Source organism: Tursiops truncatus, chromosome X (genome assembly GCF_011762595.2).
Source record: "Tursiops truncatus isolate mTurTru1 chromosome X, mTurTru1.mat.Y, whole genome shotgun sequence".
NCBI lineage: Eukaryota > Metazoa > Chordata > Mammalia > Artiodactyla > Delphinidae > Tursiops > Tursiops truncatus.
Window position 1 is genome coordinate 70,865,664 of NC_047055.1, and position 22,089 is coordinate 70,887,752.

Here is a 22,089-nt window from a genome sequence, read left to right on the forward strand (position 1 = left end):
TTGGTTATTGTAGCTATATAATTAGTTTTCAAATCAGGGTAGACTTATTATTCAAACTTTATTCTATTTCAAGTTTATTTTAGTTATTCTGGGGTACTCATTTGATTTTGAGCTGGCCCTAAAGCCTCTGGAGATTGGGACTGTACTCATGGCCCTAGGGAGCTCCATGATGACAAACTGAAATGGGTTGATGAACCAGGAATTAGCAACCAACTCTCAAGAAGTTATATATCAATTCTTAAAAACAATGCAGTGTAAAAAGGCAAATGTAAAGTGAAAAGGCCTCCCTTGGAGCTAGGCTCTGTCCTCTCTGCTTTTCTTCCAGCCAGGCTTCCCCTTCTCTAGAAGAGTAGACTGAGTTAATAAGGTCCCATGGCATTACAGATTGTGTTGGAATCTGTATTAAATCTGAACTAGAGAAATCCTAACAACAATGCTCCCCATCACTTCCAGGAAGGAGTTATTGGCAGGATTAAGAAAGCTGGCTTTCTCAGGTATCTGAGAGAACTCCCTTCTTGCTCTTCCTATGTATATGATAAAACTATTGTACTACTAAGCTGTACAATCACTTCTACATGTGTAGTGCCCTTGAGTCTCAAAATATATCAGTTACCACAGCCCTGGACTAGGAGAGCCTTGAAAACTCGAAATAGAAATAAGGGAATCAATTTTTAGGAATTCTGTGAAGTTTGAGACTAGATAAGTTTCTTTGAAGACTTCAGGATTGCTATTAAACATGGAAAGCTGTTTAGGTGAACCATTGTTTAAATATTGGGAGACAAGAGGAGACATGCAAGGGATAGCCTTGAGACAAGGCAGAGAAGGAACCTGACACAAAGGTTTGGTATGAGCGAGTAGGATTGTTTTCTAGTTCGTTGCTTTGTGCATGTTCCTCTGCTTTATGGTTTCTCAGTGAAAAGATAAGCCAGTCTCAGATAGACTTGAGGGAACTTGGGCTGAAGTAAAGGAACACCATCCCATCATGAAGGTTAGTGTGGTAGAGACAGTGGAGGAATTCAGAGTGAGAGAAGCTCAGGAGGTGAGAGCCTCCAGGAGACAGATGTGGGCCAGTAGGACAGTAACCACTTTGTAACCTGAGGACTGTCCAGGTGGCTGGGGCTCATATCTCTAAGGAAGAAGCACATTCTCTCAAAGGATTCTACTATTCATACAGATCATAGACTTACTGTTATGAACTCCAGATTACTTTCTAAATTATCATGTTTTCATGCCTAAGAAGTTAGAAGTGGTTGCCTTTAATTCCCTATCTAAAGTGAATCATATTTCCATGATGAGGGAAAGTGCCAGTGAGGGCCTCCCAAGAGTAAGAAGCAACAAACAGTTGGAAGGAAGGCCATGTCTAGCCAGAGGCCCAAGCCAGGTGCACTCAACTGGAAATCAGATCTTCACAGGCACTCAGCCTCCTCAATGAAAAGGAACCTCATTAGGAATAATTAAGGGTGCTTTATGTGGCTGCTAGAATTTCAGGCAACTTGAATCTGATCATTTTATATGGTGACTCATTCTGGACCAAACAGCCCTTTAAAAGAGCACAAGGGAGGACCTAGGGAAAGTGAAGTCTCATTAAGAGTCATGTACCAAAATGTTCATTGCAGCTCTATTTACAATAGCCCAGAGATGGAAACAACCTAAGTGCCCATCATCAGATGAATGGATAAAGAAGATGTGGCACATATATACAATGGAATATTACTCAGCCATAAAAAGAAATGAAATTGAGCTATTTGTAATGAGGTGCATAGACCTAGAGTCTGCCATACAGAGTGAAGTAAGTCAGAAAGAGAAAGACAAATACCATATGCTAACACATATATATGGAATTTAAGAAAAAAAATGTCATGAAGAACCTAGGGGTAAGACAGGAATAAAGACACAGACTTACTGGAGAACGGACTTGAGGATATGGGGAGGGGGAAGGGTGAGCTGTGACAAAGCAAGAAAGAGGCATGGACATATATACACTACCAAACGTAAGGTAGATAGCTAGTGGGAAGCAGCCACATAGCACAGGGAGATCAGCTCGGTGCTTTGTGACCGTCTGGAGGGATAGGGAGGGTGGGAGGGAGGGAGGTGCAAGAGGGAAGAGATATGGGAACATATGTATATGTATAACTGATTCACTTTGTTATAAAGCAGAAACTAACACACCATTGTAAAGCAATTATACCCCAATAAAGATGTTAAAAAAAAAAGATTGCCTACCCTGGGGACAATGATAGTGGCTGTCAGTAATAGAAAGAGTTGTCAGTAATTGAGGCAAGACAAAAAAGTGAGCTGTGCTTTCCCATCATGGAGGATCATCAGAACCCTGAGATGGAGAGGAGAGATCAGAGGACTTGGAGTCAAGCTGACTTAAGTTCAGAGTCACTTTATCCCAAAGATCCTCAGTTTCTTCATCTGGAAAATGGGGCTAATAATGCCTGCCTTTTCAGGGGTACCATAAAAATGAAATGAAGGAACTTATATAGAATGACTGGTACTGAATAGGTTCTCGAAAAAAAGAAGGGATAGTTCCTAGCTTTTGTTTAATTAAGCATTTTAATTTTTTCTAGTTCAGGAAAATGAGAAAATAAAGCTTCATTTCATATTCAGATTGATCCCCAAGGTATTTTTCTTTTTTAAATACTTTATGGTTCAAAAAGAGAATAACTATCTGAATCTTCTGTCTAGGTTCAGTTTGAAGTTGTCCATTCTGATTTGGGGTTCCTGATTTCACAAATGCTCCCAAACCAATGAAAGAATTGTTATGCACATAACCCTAATATATTTATACATATTAATAAATTCTACAAATTTACTATTGTCCAACTGTTTCAAAATTGTTAGTAAAGTTTAGTTTCTCTCTTTTATTTAAGTGAAAATAAAGGAAACAGAGGTTCTATTTTTACCTGTACCCAATGCACTATCTTTGGACATGACTGTCTTAAATTATTCACTCCTAAACCTTAAGTCTTTTAAGACAATTTGCCAACTGTCATCAGGGACACCTGGGTATCTGGTCATTTCCCACCACCCCAAGTGAACTTTAGCATGGAAACAAGCCTAGGAATATGCAAGCACATAGCCTATGGCTTCTCAGTCTCACAACGAGAGTGGGTGAGGTCAGGGAGTTTGTAGTTAAAGGCAGTTTTACCTTTTTGTTTCGGGACTTTTCTCACAGTCATTGCAGCCTGCCTCTTCTGATTTTCAGAAATTTCAAAGCCTATAACATAAAAAATACATGACTTTGTTATGAGAAACATAGACCTTTCTTAAATGTATAAATTAGTACAAATTTTCTGGAAGAGTAATTTTGCCAAGATATATCAAAAGTTTTGAAAAGCAAAAAAAGGAAAGTGGTCAGAAACTTGGACAAAGACTTACAACAATGCATTTCAATGTATAGAGGGGCAAAAAAAGTGAGATCATGAGTTAAGAGGCTGTTAAATGGAGAATGGTTGAATAAAATATAGTATAAAGTGGAAAGATATTTCACAACCAAAAGCAAAAACACAAAGAAAAGAAAAAAAATGAGTCAAAGATAAGTGATTACAACAGAAAATGTATATAGACTTAACGAAACTTTCAGAAGAAAAAAAATTGAATGGCAAAAAGTAAGTAATTAATGAAATAACCAAGATGTCTGTGCAAGTTCTTTGTGAATTTTTTAATTGAGTTACTTGGTTTTTGGCTAATTGAGTTGTAGGAGATCCTTATATATTTTGGAAATTATCAGATATATGGTTTGCAAATATTTTCTCCCATTTAATAGGTTGTCTTTTTGTTCTGTTGTTTCTTTCCTTTGCTGTGCATAAGCTTTTTCGTTGTATGTAGTCCCACTTGTCTATTTTTGCTTTGCTGTCCATGTTTTTGGTGTCATATTCAAGAAATCATTGCCAAAGAACAATTTCAAGAAGTATTTCTCCAATGTTTTCTTCTAGTATTTTTACAGTCTCCAATCATATGTTTAAGCCTTCAGTTCACTTTGAACTGATTTTCATGTATGGTATAAGGTAGGAGTTCAATTTCATTCTTTTGCATGTGGATATCCAGTTTTCACAACACCATTCATTGAAAAACTATCCTTTCCCAATTGTGTATTCTTGGGACCCTTGTTGAAGATATGTTGAATATATACATGTAGGTTTATTTCTGAGCTCCCTATCCTATTCCATTAGTCTATATGTCTGTCTTTATGCCAGCACCATACTGTTTTAATTACTGTAGCTTTGTAATATATTTAGAATCAGGAATTGTGATGCCTCCAGCTTTGTTCTTCTCTCTCATGGGTGTATTGTGGATCCTCGTGAATTTTAGGATTGTCCTTTTTTTCAATTTCTGTAAAAAATGTCATTGGAGTTTTAATAGGATCATATTGAGTCTACAGATGGCTTTCAGTAAAATGGATATTTTATCAACATTGTCTTCTGTTCCATGAACACAGAATGCCTATTTATTTGTGTCTTCTTTAATTTCTTTCAGCAATATTTTGTAGTTTTCCATGTACCAGTCTTTTACCTCCTTGGTTAAGTTTATTCCTAAGTATTATATTCTTTCTGATGCAACTGTAAATGGGATTGTTTGCTTAATTTCTTTTTCAGAGAGGTTGTTGTTAGTGTATAGAAACACAACTTCTTTTTTGTGTTGACTTTGTATCCTACTAATTTACTGAATTCATTTATTAGATGTAAGAGCTTTTGGTGGAGTCTTTAGGGTTTTCTATACATGAGATGATGTTATCTGGAAACAGGAATAATTTTACTTCTTCCTTCCTGATTTGGAGACATTAATTAATTAATTAAGCCTAATTGCTCTAGCTAGGACTTCCACTACTATTTTGACTAGAAGTGTTGAAAGTGGGCATCCTTCTTGTACCTGATCTTAGAGAAAAAGCTTTCAGCTTCTCCCCATTAACTATGATGTTAGCTGTGAGCCTTCCATACATGGCCTTTATTATGTTGAGGTAATTTCCTTCTATACCTTGATAGTTTTTATCATAAAAGGGTGTTGAATTGTGTCAAATGATTTTTCTGCCTCTATAAAGATGATCGTGTGATTTTTTTCCTTCATTTTGTTAGTGTGGTGTATCACATTAATTGATTTATATATATTGAACAATCCTTGTATCCCAGGGATAAATCCCACTTGGTCATGGTGTATGATCCTTTTATTGTACTGTTGAATTTTGTTTACTAGTGTTTTATTGAGGATTTTCCCATGTATTTTGTTAGGGATATTGGTCTGCAGTTTACTTTTCTTGTAGTGGAAGGCTTAATGTTGTTAAATGCCCATTCACACCCAAAGTCATCTACAGATTCAATGCAATCCAATCAAAACCCCAATGGCATTTTTTAAAGAAACAAAAAAATCAATCCTAGAATTCATGTGGAAACACAAAAGACCCATAATAGCTAAAGCAATCTTGAGGGAGAAGAACAAAGCTGGAGGCATCACAATTCCTGTTTCAAAATATACTATGAAGCTACAGTAATTAAAACAGTATGGTGCTGGCATAAAGACAGACATATAGACCAATTGAACATGAGGGAGAGCCCAGAAGAAACCCACACATATACAGTCAACATATCTTTGACAAGGCTGCCAAGAGTACACAATGGGGAAAATATAGTTTACTCAACAAATGGTTCTGTGAAAAGTGGATATCCACATGAAAAGGAACGAAATTGAACTTCTACCTTACACCATACATGAAAATCAATGCAAAGTGCACTGAAGACTTAAATGTATGACTTGAAACTGTAAAACTCCTAGAAGAAAAGAGGGAAAAATCTTGACAATGATGTTTGGATATGATACCAAAAGCATAGGCAACAAAGCAAAAGTAGAAAAATAGGACTACATCAAACTAAAATGTTTCAGCACAGCAAAGGGAAGAAACAACAGATTAAAAATGCAATCTATGCAATGGGAGAAAATATTTGCAAACTATATATCCGATAAGGGGTTAATTTCCAAAATATATAAGATACTTCTATACTCAATAGCAAAAAAACAAATAACTTGATTAAAAATAATGGGCAAAGGACTTGCATAGACATGTCCTCAAATAAGTCATATAAATGGCCAACAGGTATATAAAAAAGGACATCACTAATCATCAGGGAAATGCAAATCTAAACCATAATAAAATATCACCTCACTCCTGTTTAGAGAGCTATTATCAAAGAAACAAAAGATAATAAGTATTGGCAGGAATGTGGAGAAACTGGAACCACAGTAAACTGTCGGGAATTAAAATGATTTAGTCATTATGGAAAACATTATGGAGGTTCCTCATAAAATTAAAAATAGAACTAACATATGATCCAGTAACCCACTTCTTGGTATATATCCAAAATAACTGAAATCAGGATCTTGAAGAGATATCAGTACTCTTAGCTTCATTGCAGCATTATTCCCAATAGCCATGATATGGAAACAATCTAAATGTCTGAGGATGGATAAAGGGATAAAGAAAATGTGGTATGTATTTTTGTACACACACACACACACACACACACACACACACACACACACACATATAGGAATATTATTCAGCCCTAAAAAGGAAGGGAATTCTGCCATATGTGACAACATGGATGAATCTGGAGGACATTTGCTAATTAAAATAATGCCGTCACAGAAGGACAAATCCTGTATTTGTATGAATATGAAGCATCTAAACTAGTCAAACTCATAGATACAGAGAGCAGAATGGTGATTCTAGAGGCTGGAAGGAGGGGAAAATGGGAAGCTGCTTTTCTATAGCTATAAAGTTCCATTTACACAAGATATGAATAAGTCCTAGAGACTTGTTGTACAACAATGAGCCTATGGCTAACATTACTATATTGTGCCCTTAAAAATTTGTGAAAAGTATAGAGCTCATGGTAAGTGTTTTTGCCACTTAAAAAAAAAAAAAACAAGAAAGGCTGAGGTCTCCCCCAAGAGAAGAAATTTTGCCACACAGCTTCAGACTTACAAGCCCTATAGATGACAGCTTTGGCCTATGCTCATGAGTTCAAGCCTGCCCATGATCTTTGATTCCTGACTGCCTGGAGTTGCTTAGCCAGGCTTCACAATCACATAAGGCAATTCCTTATAATAAATCTCTTAATAATAATACATCTCCTATTGGTTATGCTTCTCTTGTTGAACCCTGACTGATACAATGAGTTATATTAGATTCTGTATTCTTCAACTGGAGAGTTACTTATGATAAATTATGTTTGAAAAAGCAAGTTACAGAGTAATATGTATAAAGATAAGCAAGTTGAAAAAGCAAGTTAAAGAAAAAGCAAGTTACAGAGTAATATGTATAATATAATGTATAGTATAATATAATTTTTCTAAATAAAAATAAAGTCTTATGTGTATATATGTTTATATGAGCTTAAGATTAGTACAGAAAGAGGCACACCTAATTAATACTGATTATCTCACACAGCTTAGGAGCAACAGAGAAGGAAAAAGAGTGCTAAACTTTATTACATTTCCATATGTGTTTAAACATTTATTATGACCATGTATTTATTTTATAATTAAAAAATAAAAAACATAAAAAATTATGGTAAATCCATATGACAACCATAAAACATAATAATTAAAATAGTAAATGATTTAGAGAAATGATAATGATATAATTTTTAGTGAAAAATAAGGACATAAAATTATATCTATCCATCAAGAAGTGGCAGAAGTTGAAGGAGACAGATATAAAGATTCAGCCACCCTAGTTTTTTGTTGTTGTTGTTGTTTTTAGACACATAGAAAAAAAAAGATGGGAAGGAAATATATCAAAATGTTTACAAAAGTTATCTCTGGGTAGTATGTTCATGTGTGATTTTTAGTTTTTTTCTTGTATTTTTTGTGTTTCTTTCCCCAAAATTGCTTACAATGAAAATGATTTACTGTTATAATCAGACCAAAAACCTTAATATTTTTAAAAAGATGAACATAAGCTGTCAGGAAGTAATTTCTGGAAGCTTTTATATTGTGTGGGAACCAGAGGGAATGGTATGAATCTTCAAATTGATCTAGGGTTTGCAAAAAGCACACTAAGGCAATTCCTCTAATAGCACTAACAACCTAGACAGGGTCAGAAGTTGCTGGCGCCTGCCATTGGGAGAAGCAGCCAGTAGCATTTCTGTAATGATTCCACATTATGTCCCAAAGCAGTGCCCATAGACTGAAAGCAAATTGACTCCAATGGGACTTAAAGTGAATTATCAATATGCACTCTACCCTAAACCTGAGAAGACTAGGATAAGACTAAGCAGTGTCTTTCTGATTATCCTTCCTTGCCTCTGGACCATTTCAATCGTTAACACTTCAGATAGGAGAATACATTTGCACAAGGGCTCAAATGGTAGGCCCATTTTTCTAGAGGCAGTTTCTACCAACTTGAACATACAGGTGTTTTAAGGTATAATTCTCCTCCCTTATAAGTGAGTCAAAACCAGAAATTCTAGTGTCTTCTCATGAACTTTCAATGCCTGGCTGTTTGGTATTTTTATGCCAGAAAGGCAGGACCATGAGTAAGAGACCAGATAGTACTTTGTAAACCACAAAGCTAAAGCCTAAATCCCACAGTTGGAAAGCAGCATAAAAAGTATCTCTACCAGCTATATTCCCTTTGGAAAGGAAAACAACTTATTTCAAGCCAAAGAGTATAGTTTAGTATGATTCTAAATCGTGCAAGTGGTCATGGTTTTAGACCCTGTTATATTTTCTATAATTTACTTTAAAAGACTTTCATAAAGAGTGCATGATATACACATGCACATTAATTTTAATCTATACTCTAGGGGCATTTAGTTAACATCTAAAATGCCCTAATCTGGAATATACACTCAAGAGGAGCAGTTCAGTCACCTTAATGCAGGAGGCCTAATTAGCCTAATACATGTTAAAAATGAATTTTCACTGATAAAAAAAGAATGCTGTGCAAGATGTGCCCTGGCCACAAAAGTCTTACAGGCACTTTAGCCCTCACAAGAACTAGGTATAAGAATTCGGTGAACCCTACAGCCTATACATACACTTCAGAAGGAAGCCTGAAGTTTAAGATTGAAAATGGGTACTATATTTTGGCCCTTGTCAGAGGATTTTGTCACTAGACTCTGACTAGGAACTTAGCTGAATCCTATATGTTACCAAATCTGCCTCGACTAACCTAACCCTTTTACAGAAGATGCTGTTTGTTATGTATCTAAGGACAGAGTTGGGACTTCACTGAGAATGCAGAACAGGCTCTATGATTGCTTTTGTGTTTGTTTGCTAATAAATTTTTGTATGTTTGGGAGAATAGAGCCTGAGGTTTTATTTCAGTGTAATAATCTTATCTAGTAATGAGAATGTAGGGGAGACCAACCTCTATCACTTAACCTTGACTAATAGAAACTATTGGTATCTACCAAAAATAACCTAATAATAGGGGACCACCAAAGTGGATTAGGTTAGTTTGCAACAAAAATCTTCTCTGCCTCTGAAAAAATGAAAACTAATTTAACTCACTATGTTCTTCATAGCCATATTCTTCTTTCTCCTCTCAGGTCACTTACCGATTTTTTCATCTTCCTGCACCATTTTCCTCTCTTCTCTGAAAGCCCTGAGCCAGCGTATCTTCTCCTCCAACTTCTTGGCAAAGAATAGGTGAATCTCCTCAGTTTCCTTGTTATGAAGCTTGAAGGCATTTTTCATGCTGACATTGAAGTCATCATCTCTGCCATCTTCAATGTCAACTACCTCATATTTATCCATATCAATGCGGCCTTTGTAGTACAGGATGTCTCTCCGGATCAGGTCCTAGGTAGCAAGAAAGAGAAGGCTTTTTGTTGAAGGTATGTGGAGAGTGGGTACCAGGAGACTCGGCACATGGGTGTAGCAGGATGCTAACGTTGCCATTGTTCTGGAGTATCAATGAGGGGTGGTTTGGTCTAAATTTGGGCAGGTTAGCTTAGTGTATGACACTAATAGTTGGTTAACTAGATGCTCTTAGAGAAAGCCTCTGGCTTACATCCATAGGGTTTGTCTCAGACCTCAGCCTCAATCCATGTATGTGTTTGCAAGACTGCTGATGGGAAGTAGGAAGCAGTAAGTCACACAAGCACAGTTAGCAAGGGCTTTTCCTCTTTCACAATATTTGCAAGCCTTCCAGAAGTATGAAATGAATTGGTTGGTTGCGTGCAGTATACTCAGGAATCCAAGCAAGCCAATGAGACTTACATATCAGAGGGGAGATGAGTGATAATAGTAGCTAGGTGGCCACAGGCTGCTGGCCAGGAAAGATTACTTAGGGAAGGTTGAACATTTAGCACTCTGGGGAGTTTTGGAGAAGGCCTAGTCTAGCAGGAGAAATGGGGGGAAAGTGAATATAAAGCTTCATATATTGGCATGGATGAATCTCACAAATCTTATTCTGTGAGAAAAATAAAAGTTGTAGTTGGATACAAATAGTATATTTCCTATCTGTTATGATTTTTGTTTTGTTCTTGGGTACGCAGAAGTGAATCCCAATTCTCAGTCCATGAGACACTCATCATTACTCAATGCATAGTGCTCTGATTTCTCTATTTATTTATTTACTTACTTACTTTTAATGATGTATTAACTTTTGGTGAACCCACTGCTCATTCCAAAAGCTACGACGCCAAGGCAACCTCCATATTGAATCACATGCTCATCATTCCCCTGGTTTCTTTTCTATATAGCTTTATCTCATCTATATCTATTCCATTTATATAAGGTTTAAAAACATACAAAACAATGCCATCTAATGTTTAGGCATACATACATATGTACAATAATTATGTAAAAATATACAACAATGATACATGCCAAATTCAAGAGAGTACAGAGAGGAGAATGGGGACAAGTGAGAAAGAAGGAAAAGGAAGGGAAGAAAAGAGGGAGAGGATAAAGACTGTATTTGTAATGATTTATTTCTTAAGTTGGATAGTAAGTGCTCATTATATTGTTTTTATATCTTTTTGAATATCAAGAATTTCATAAGTTAAAAAAAGAAAAACAGAGAGGTGGATGAAATGACCTGTGGGTCTGTGGAATGTAAGGTCTGATAAGTAACTGTCTCACAATGGTCTTTCAGCCCCTCCTCCTCTCAGCACTGCCCTCAGCTTCCCTTGAAAACACACCTACTGCTGCATGTGATGTGGCTGAGTCTGTCCAAGGAGGGCCCCAGTGAGCCCTGCTCTGACAGATGTCTTCTACTAGTAGCAGGGGCCCTTTCTGGCCAACTCTCCCTCCTCTCTGCTTATATTTGGCCTTCTAGACTATCTGATAGAGTCAGAAATGTTCATTAATTTTTATTACCATTACATGGTCTGGTTAAACTATTCCCATTTTACTGAATTGTCTGACATGCCTCACAGTCCGCAGCTGCAGGTTACCTGCAAAGAATTTGCCTTTGGCCACTCACATTCCCAGTCCTAACTCTTCACACTGCATGGTAAACTCCACTTTTCTGTAGGGCTGGGGAAGGCTGTCTTTAAGGATTCCCAGCATAGCTCTATCAATCTCAAAGCCCCAGGCTGGGAAATACAGGTGTTGATAAATTACTTTGCAAAAAATAACAATCATGGTGTTCTTCTTCCTTTCATAGTGATTATGCATATAAATAGGCTTTTGAGTACAGATGGGTTCTGATCTGTTGGGTAACCTTGGCATCAAGTTTATAGGAGAGAGAGGTCTGCTGTATGGAGTGGGACAATGTAGCTCCAAGCTTGTTTCAGAGCCTGGATTCCTTTCACCATGCTCAAAGTGGACAAGCTCAGTCCTGCCAAAAGGATGTGGTGGCGCCCATGCGCTGACTTCCATAATCCCCAGGAACACTTTGTGAAACATATGCATAAAAAGTAGGCCCTGTCAGGCTAATATAACTACAAAAGCAGAACAAGCTGAGGAGAATGGATCAATGTAAACTACTTTGATCTTGTAAAGTCTTGAAACCTGCCTTACAATACATAATACAAATACACACAGACCTGGACCACACAGCTAATAGGTGGGTGTCCACCTGGCTAGAACATGGGCAGGCTCAACCTCCCTCTATTCCTAACTTCAGCCTGCAGCTTCCTTTCCCTCTGAGTTGGAACGTCATAATCATTGTTAGCCTTAAAAATCTTTACTAGTTTCCAAAAATGGAAAGAATGTATACGATCTTGGAGGTAAATTTAAAGCATCAACTGAACCTCCTATTGTTTCTTTAGGTATTTAACGATAATAAGGAAAGAGAAAGAATTCAATGTTTGTGGCACGGGAGCAGGGCTAGAGGGATGTGTCATTAAAATTCTCCCTTTGCCTGCCCTTTCTGGCTCCCCAGCGTTGAATGTGAGTTTTCAGGCATCAGATTAGTCATAAAGCCAAGTGTAGAAATGTGATAGGAATGATTAAGAATGATCCACTGTTCAGAAAATCCAACCAGAAAGGGTAGCTAAGGCCACCAAGCAGCATGGAATGGTGGAAATAACATGAGTTAGAGCCTGAAGTTCTGAGTTTGAATCCTAGCTGCTTAACCAACTAGCTGTGTTGTACTGGGCAAATGAATTAACCTCACTGAGCCTCGATTTCCTCAACTATAAAACTAGGAGAGTCATTCTCACCTTGTAAAATTGTAAAGCTCAAATCTAAACATTCAGTTTCCAGGTCATGAGGCCAGCCTTGTCTGATAAACATGGTGCTGAGCTTTCTTTCTTCTAGATCAGTGTTTCATAGCTCTTTAAAACTCCTTTTGATAAATCTAAAAATCCCACTGCCTCCTTTAATTCATTTAAACTTTCAAAATAAGTTAAATATTGTGACTGAAAAAAAAAACAGCAAAAGTAATTCTGAATATTTTAAAATTTACATAGCTACCCCACTGTCTCTGGAAATTCCATATACCCTTTCAGTGTAGGGGTGGTGGTAGTGGTGGATGGCAAATACTGTTTGCCACTCACTCACCAAAATCACAGATCTATACTTAGGTTCACACTAACATCCCCTCTCTGCCCCCAAAGAAGCCTCCTATTTCAATCCTTCCAGCCTTCAAGATCAAAGTCATACATTCTTCTTCCTCAAAGCAGCCTTCCCTGATTGCACCATCCAGCTCAAGTTACTATGGTTTTCCTTTTTTGAATGCTAGCACTGACTATGAAGACCCTTATACAATTGGCACTCAGTTACCACACTAGTGAATTTGCATTAGTTCTGTTTTACAGCTTTTAATTTTTTCTGTCCATTCAGGCTGTGCCCAGCACTGAGCCTTCCTTGGTTTTTCCTCACTTAGGAGTTATCCAGGGAAGGACAGCTGATAAAGTTTCAGAGGTTTTTCTGCTCAGCTTCTACACATAACAAGGGGGCAAAGCCCTCCTGAGCCCTAGTTACCTGTGGTACTACTGGGACCAGAATGCCCAAATGCCAATTGTTAATTGTGGCCTGAGTGCTTTCAAAGGGACATGGTGAATAGGTGCTCATCACAGATGCTATTTGGGTCATCACAAGTTATCTGCCTAAATGGGATTGTTTCTAATAGGATGGCAGCCTTCCTCCATTTCCTTTCCACTCATCCAAGTTGGAGGAGATTAAGGGAGCTAGTGCTTCTCTAGTAGGGCCCTGGCAGTCTGCAGCCAAAGTACTCTGGCCCTGGCCCTGGCCCTGGCCATAGCCCCAACAAGGAGCCCACCCCTGTCCCTCACATTACATGACTGAAACAGCTGGGAGCTGTTTGAATTTGGCCTCACTGGGTATTCATGGGGTTTAATAAAACACTGCAGGACATTTTATACAAATGACAGATGCTACAATCTGGAGAATGCAACTCTTCAGGACTGCAGACTGCCTCACTTGCTTGTCAGTAAGGTTCTCCCTAGCTCTTTAGAGGGGGCCCTGGCTACTCACCCCTAGCCTGACAACCTGGTTTTATCTCAGATACTAGGGAAGGCACATGGTGCTGGGACTGGATTTGTCTTTATCATTATTGTATTCCAGCATCTACAGTACATACTTAATAATAACAAAATAATAACAACAACAATGGCAACAGTGAACACTTAACCAACATATATTATGTGCCAGACATTATTCTAAATGCTTTGCATTTCCCCCCAGCTTTACTGAGGTATAATTGACAAAACTGTATATATTTAAGGAGTAATATGTGATGTTTTGATACATGTATGCATTATGAAATGATCACCACAATCAAGCTAATTAACATATCCATCATCTCACATAGTTACCTTTTTTTTTTGTGATGAGAACACTTCAGATCTATTTTCTTAGCAAATTTCAATTATACAATACAGTGTTGCTAACTATAGTCACCATTTGTACATTAGCTCTCCAGAAGTTATTTGTCCTACATAACCGAAAGTTTTTACCCTTTTTACCCAACATATCCCCATTTCTGCCACCCCCATGAGTCCATGGCAACCACCATTCTACTCTCTACCTTTATGAGTTGGCCTGTTTCAGATTCCATATATAAGTGAGATAATACGGTATTTGTCTTTCTCTGTCTTATTTTATTTAGCATAGTGTCCTCCAGGTTCATCCATGTTGTTGGATATGGCAGACTTTCCTTAGTTTTTAATGCTGAATAATATTACATTGTGCGTGTGTGTGTGTGTGTGTGTGTGTGTGTGTGTGTGTGTATGACGTTTTCTTTATGTGTTCATCCATTGGCAGCTACACTTTGCATTTATTAACTTAAATCATTCTCACAACAATCCTACAAGTTAGATTCTGGTATAACCCGATTTTATGAGGAACTGTGGACATAGAGCAGTTAAGAAACCTGCTGAGGAATAAAAGCTACCATTTATGGCACTGCTGGGCTTTGAGACTAGGCTATCTGGCTCTAAAAATCTGTGCTTGTTTTAACCATTGTGTATACTGCCTCCCGATAAAAATGTGCTGAATGAATGATTAGTAACACTGCATATACAGTAATCAATGGCTAATATTTATTAAGTTTACTGTGTGCCAGGCACTGCAACTGTACTGTCTCATTTACCCCTCACAACCTCCCTTCCATGTAGATACTATTATGGTTCCCACTTTGCAAATGAGGGGATAATAAAAGGCACAGAGAATTTGTCCAAGGTCACACAACTGATGGGAAAAAGGAAATTGGTGGCCTCTTGTCTGGCCCTAGAACCCATGCTCTTGACATTATACTTTACTACTTCCCAATACTTCAGGTGATTCTCCTCAAAGCCTCCTGAGATGAATTCTGTCATCAGCCTGATTTGACACTGATAAAAATAAGGAGTTAAAGAACTGGCCCAAAGTTAGACAAATTAGTAAGAGACAAAGTCTAGGACTCAGGTGTCCTGGTTTTACAACCCCTGGTTTTAAAGCAGAAATCTTCTTTCTGCTCTATTCCGTCACTGATGCTACTGTTGCATTCCTGAGTTGTCCTGAATGGCTCATTCTCCAAGTCTGGCCCTTTAGTGCACAAAGAAATGGTCCAAATGCAGAAAGTTCCATGAATAGAAGAAATCCTCTCTCCAGCATCTTTATACTCTGTTTAGTTCTGATTCTCCCAGTATATGGTGAAAGTGACATAAATACTGAGCAGCTATGACACAGGGGACAACAGAGCATGTCCAGACTGGCACAATTGATGATAAATGGGGAAAAGGCTGTTAGAGGCAACTGCAGTGTTGTAGGAATATTGGCGGATGATTGATTGAAGAGAGGTAAAAGGGGCTCTCCTCTCTTCCTCAGTAAAAAGTGAAAGGGAAGAAATGAAAAAAGAGATAAATTCCCCAAAGCAACAAAGTAATGTTCAATATAATCATCTCAGGAGGAAAATAACAAAATACATTATTAACCAAAATAGCAGGGCAATAAGATTCAGGGGAGCAGAGACATTAAGGACACCATAAAGGACAAGAAGAAAGAGAAAAAAGAGTCTTATCAGGTTTTACAAAAGAAAAGTGACAAACAAAGAGGGAAGCGGCAAAAATTAAAGAAAGGATCACATACTTAGAAGCCACTGGTGTCATTTCACACCTACTATAATGGTCACTTAAAAAGTATCTTCATATATATATTCACACACATACATGCACACTCTGAAACAAGCTACAATTTCTTCAAGCTGTTCTAAGTGGTACATGCAATCCCAACTTCCAATGTGCAAAATGGGGAAGTTTTGGCTTAACTTATTGGGAATTAAGAGAATCTTAAGACTGGATGAGAATTTAGTAACTGGGCCAAATGATCTCAGGGATCAGATGGGTCTATCGCTCTCTCATACTATTTCTGGCAGGAAATCATCTAGCACATTTGGGGTTACATCTAGTGACAGAGACCTCACTATCTTACAAGGCTGCTTAGTTATTTATTGGGGTGGGAGAAGACTAAGATTAACAAGTACCCACTAGGTGTCAGGCCCTCTATCAGGCATTTTACATGCATTGACTTCATTTAATCTTCACAACAATCCTGTAGAGTAGTTATTATCTTCATTTTACAGATGATAAAGTGAAGGTGGAGAAAGTGAAGTCATTTGCTTGAAGTCATGTAGTTAGTGAGCACTGGAACTAATGAGCCCAAAATTGTCTGAACATAAATTTTATGCTTTTCTACCACTCCACATTGCTTCTATCTGCAAGGAAACTGAAGAAAATCTGAAGTGCCAGGGTGAAATCCTGATATCTTCTGTCTAGTGCAACCCTCTCATCAACTAGTCTAGTTACTGGCAAGATAGAAGCTGGATTTTATGTGACATGACCTGCTCTTAGGAAACCAATGGAGAGTCCCTGTCACTGTACCTCCTTTTAAATGTTCACAACTCTTTAATAATCTATTATAGGAGGGACTGTAAAGATGGCAGAGGAGTAAGATGTGGAGATCACCTTCCTTCCCACAAATACATCAAAAATACATCTACATTGTGGAACAACTCCTACAGAACACCAACTGAATGCTGGCAAAAGACCTCAGACTTCCCAAAAGGCAAGGAACTCCCAAGGTACCTGGGTAGGGCAAAAGAAAAAGCAGATACAAAAGAATAGGGATGGGACCTGCACCTCTGTGAAGGAGCTTGAAGGAGGAAAAGTTTCCACACACTAGGAAGTCCCTTCACTAGCTGAGACGGGAGGTGGGTGGGGGGGAAGCTTCAGAGCCATGGAGGAGAACACAGCAACAGGGGTGCGGAGGGCAAGGCAGAGAGAGTCCCACACAGAGGATCGGTGTCGACCAGCACTCACCAGCCTGAGAGGCTTGTCTGTTCACCAGCCAGGGTGGGTGGGGCTGGGAGCTGAGGCTTGGGCTTTGGACATCAGAACCCAGAGAGAGAACTGGGGTTGGCTGCGTGAACACAACGTGAAGGGGGCTGGTGCTCCACAACTAGCCAGGAGGGTGTCTGGGAAAAAGTCTGGAACTGCCTAAGATGCAAGGGAACATTGTTTCAGGATGAGCAAGGAGAAGGGATTCAGAGCACCACCTAAACCAGCTCCAGAGATTGGCGCAAGCCACGGCTATCAGCTCGGACACTAGAGATGGGCATGAAATGCTAAGGCTGCTGCTGTAGCCACCAAGAAACCTATGTGCAAGCACAGGTCACTATCCACACTTCCCCTCAGGGAGCCTGGGCAGCCTGCCACTGCCAGGGTTCTGGGATCCAGAGAAAACTTCCCTGGGGGAACACACAGCATGCATCAGGCTGTTGCCATGTCCCACAAGCCTCTGATGCCACAGGCTTGTGCTGCATTCCGTACCCCTCCCTCCCTTGGCCTGAGTGAGCCAGAGCTCCCTAATAAGCTGCTACTTTAACCCCATCCTGGCTGGGTGGGGAACAGACACCCTCAGGTAACCTATGCGCAGAGGCGGGGCCAAATACAAAGCTGAACCACAGGAGCTGTGCAAACAAAGAAGAGAAAGGGAAATCTCTCCCAGCAGCCTCAGGAGCAGCAGATTAAATCTCCACAATCACCCTCATGTACCCTGCATCTGTGGAACACCTGAATAGACAACAAATCATCCAAAAATTGAGGTGGTGGACTTTGGGAGCAACTGTAGACTTGGGGTTTGCTTTCTGCATCTAATTTGTTTCTGGTTTTATGTTTATTTTAGGTTAGTATTTAGAGCTAATTATCATTGGTAGATTTGTTTATTGATTTGGTTGTTCTCTTCATTTTTTTGCATATATATTTTTTCCTTTTTCTCTTTTTGTGACTATGTATGTGCATGCTTCATTGTGTGATTTTGTCTGTATAGACTTGCTTTTACCATTTGTCCTAGGGTTCTGTCTGTTGGGATATTTTCTTTTTTTGCATAAATTTTAGCACTTGTTATCATTGATGGATTTGTTTTTTGGTTTGCTTGTTCTCTTCTTTCTTTCTTCTTTTATATTACTTTTTAAAATAATATTTTTTATTTTAATAACAATATTTTTTTTCTTTCTTCCTTTTTCTCCCTTTCCTTCTGAGCCAAGTGGCTGACAGGGTCTTGGTGCTCAGGCTGGGTGTCAGGCCTGAGCCTCTGAGGTGGGAGAGCTGAGTTCAGCACACTGGCCCACCAGAGAACTTCCAGCCCCACGTAATATAAAAAAGCGAAAGTGTTCACAGAGATCTCCATCTCAACACTAAGACCCAGATCCACTCAACAACCAGCAAGTTACAGTGCTGGACACTCTATGCCAAACAACTAGTAAGACAGGAACACAACCCCACTCACTAGCAGAGAGGCTGCCTAAAATCATAGTAAGGTCACAGACACCAAAAATCACACCATTGGACGTGGTCTTGCCCACCAGAAAGACAAGATACAGTCTCACCCACCACAAGACACGCACCAGTCCCCTACACCAGGAATCCTACACAACCCACTCAAGCAAACTTACTCACTGAGGGCAGACACCAAAAACAACAGGAACTATGAAACTGCAGCATGCAAAAAAGAGACCCCAAACACACTAAGTTAAGCAAAATGAGAAGACAGAGAAATACACAGCAGATGAAGGAGCAAAGTAAAACCTCACCAGACCAAAAAATGAAGAGGAAATAGGCAGTCTACCTGAAAAAGAATTCAGAGTAATGATAGTAAAGATGATCCAAAAGCTTGAAAATAAAATGGAAAAAATACAAGAAATGTTTACCAAGGACCTAGAAGAACTAAAGAGCTAACAAACAATGATGAACAACACAATAAATGAAATTAAAAATCCTCTAGAAGGAATGAATAGCAGAATAATTGAGGTAGAAGAATGGATAAGTGACCTGGAAGATAAAAGAGTGTAAATAACTACTGCAGAGCAGAATAAAGAAAAAAGAATGAAAAGAATTGAGGACAGGGAACATATGTATATGTATAGCTGATTCACTTTGTTATAAAGCAGAAACTAACACACCACTGTAAAGCAAATATACTCCAATAAAGATGTAAAAAAAAAAAAAGAATTGAGGACAGTCTCAGAGACCTCTGAGACAACATTATCACACCAACTTTTGTATTACAGGGGTCTCAGAAGAAGAGAAAAAGAACGGGACTGAGAAAATATGTGAAGAGATTATAGTTGAAAACTTCCCTAATATGGAAAAGGAAATAGTCAGTCAAGTCCAGGAAATGCATAGAGTCCCATACAGGGTAAATTCAAGAAGAAACACAGCAAGACACATATTAATCAAACTAACGAAAATTAAATACAAAGAAAATATATTAAGATCAGCAAGGGAAAAACAACAAATAACATACAAGGAAACCCCCATAACATTAACAGCTGATCATTCAGCAGAAACTCTGCAAGCCAGAAGGGAGTTGCAGGACATATTTAATAAATTGATGAAAGAGAAAAACCTACAATCAAGATTACTCTACCCACCAAGGATCTCATTCAGATTCAATGGAGAAATTAAAAACTTTACAGAGAGGCAAAAGTGAAGAGAATTCTTCACTAAACCAGCTTTACAAAAATGCTAAAGGAACTTCTCTAGGCAGGAAACACAAAAGAAGGAAAACACCTACAATAACAAAGCCAAAACAATTAAGAAAATGGTAATAGGAGGATACATATAGATAACTACCTTAAATGTACAAGGATTAAATGCTCCAAGGAAAAGACATAGAGTGGATGAATGGATACAAAAACAAGACCCGTATATATGCTGTCTACAAGACACCCACTTCAGACCTAGGGACACATACACCCTGAAAGTGAGGGGATGGAAAAAGATATTCCATGCAAATGCAAATCAAAACAAAGCTGAAGTAGCAATTCTCATATAAGACAAAATAGACTTTAAAATAAAGACTATTACAAGAAACAAGGACACTACATAATGATCAAGGTATTAATCCAAGAAGAAGATATAGCAATTGTAAATACATATGCAGCAAATATAGGAGCACCTCAATACATAAGGCAAATGCTAACAGCCTTAAAAATGGAAACCGACAGTAACACAGTTATAGTGGGGGACTTTAACACCCCACTTTCACCAATGGTCAGATCATGCAAAATGAAAATAAATAAGGAAACACAGCTTTAAATGATACATTAAACAAGATGGACTTAAATTATATTTATAGGACATTCCATCCAAAAACAACAAAACACACTTTCTTCTCAAGTGCTCGTGGAATATTCTCCAGGATAGATCATACCGTGGGTCACAAATCAAGCCTTGATAAATTTCAGAATATTGAAACCGTATCAAGTATCTTTTCCAACAACAGTGCTATGAGACTAGATATTAATTACAGGAAAAAATCTGTAAAAAATATAAACACATGGAGGCTAAACAATACACTACTAAATAACCAAGAGATCACTGAAGAAATCAAAGAGGAAATCAAAAAATACTTAGAAAAAAATGACAATGAAAACATGATGACCCAAAACCTTTGGGATGCAGCAAAAGCAGTCTGAAGAGGGAAGTTTATAGCAATATAATCCTACCTCAAGAAACAAGAAAAAAATCCTCAACAAAACACAAGCAAACAGAATCCAAGAGCACATTAAAGGGACCATACACCATGATCAATGGGGTTCATCTCAGGAATGCAAGGATTCTTCAATATATGCAGATCAATCAATGTGATACACAATATTAAAGAACTGAAGGATAAAAACCATATGATCATCTCAATACATGCAGAAAAAGCTTTTCAGAAATTTCAACACCCATTTAAGATAAAAACACTCCAGAAAGTAGGCATAAAGGGAACTTACCTCAACATATAAAGGCCATATATGAAAAACCTACAGCCAGCATCATTCTCAATGGTAAAAAACTGAAACCATTTCCACTAAGATCAGGAACAAGACAAGGTTGCCCACTCTCACCACTATTATGCAACACAGTATTGGAAGTTTTAGCCACAGCAATCAGTGAAAAAAAAGAAATAAAAGGAATCCAAATCGGAAAAAGAAGAACTAAAACTGTCACTGTTTGCACATGACATGACACTATACATAGAGAATCCTAAAGATGCTACCAGAAAACTACTAGAGCTAGTCAATGAATTTAGTAAAGTAGCAGGATACAATATATATGCACAGTAATCACTTGCATTCCTAGACACTAATGATGAAAAATCTGAAAGAGAAAATAAGGAAACACTCTCATTTCCCACTGCAACAAAACGAATAAAATACCTAGGAATAAGCCTAACTAAGGAGACAAAAGACATGTATGAAGAAAACTATAAGACACTGATGAAATAAATTAAAGATGATACAAACAGATGGAGAGATATACCGTGTTCTTGGATTGGAAGAATCAAAATTGTGAAAACGACTATACTACCCAAAGCAATCTACAGATTCAATGCAATCCCTATCAAACGACCTATGGCATTTTTCACAGAACTGGAACAAAAAATTTCTCAATTTGTATGGAAACACAAAAGACCCCGAATAGCCAAAGCAATCTTGAGAAAGAAAAACAGTGCTGGAAGAATCAGGCTCCCTGGCTTCAGACTATACTACAAAGCTACAATAATCAAGACAGTATGGTACTGGCACAAAAACAGAAAGATAGATCAATGAAACAGGATAGAAATCCCAGAGATAAACCCACGCACATATGGTCACCTCACATTTGATAAAGGAGGCAAGAATATACAATGGAGAAAAGA

At 38.1% G+C, this 22,089-nt stretch overlaps 1 protein-coding gene across 5 annotated transcripts in view; it reads right to left on the reverse strand.

Annotated features, from left to right (window-relative positions):
- The window catches only part of ARHGEF9 (Cdc42 guanine nucleotide exchange factor 9), a 204,772-nt gene that overhangs the window by 25,213 nt on the left and 157,470 nt on the right, over positions 1 to 22,089 (reverse strand). For all 5 annotated transcript variants that reach the window (XM_073799672.1, XM_033849558.2, XM_073799669.1 and 2 more), the window contains exons 8-9: positions 9,564 to 9,807; positions 3,155 to 3,223 (exon numbers count right to left, since the gene is read on the reverse strand). In XM_073799672.1, coding sequence (XP_073655773.1) covers positions 3,155 to 3,223; positions 9,564 to 9,807 — 313 coding nt within the window. The remainder of the gene's footprint in view (positions 1 to 3,154; positions 3,224 to 9,563; positions 9,808 to 22,089) is intronic.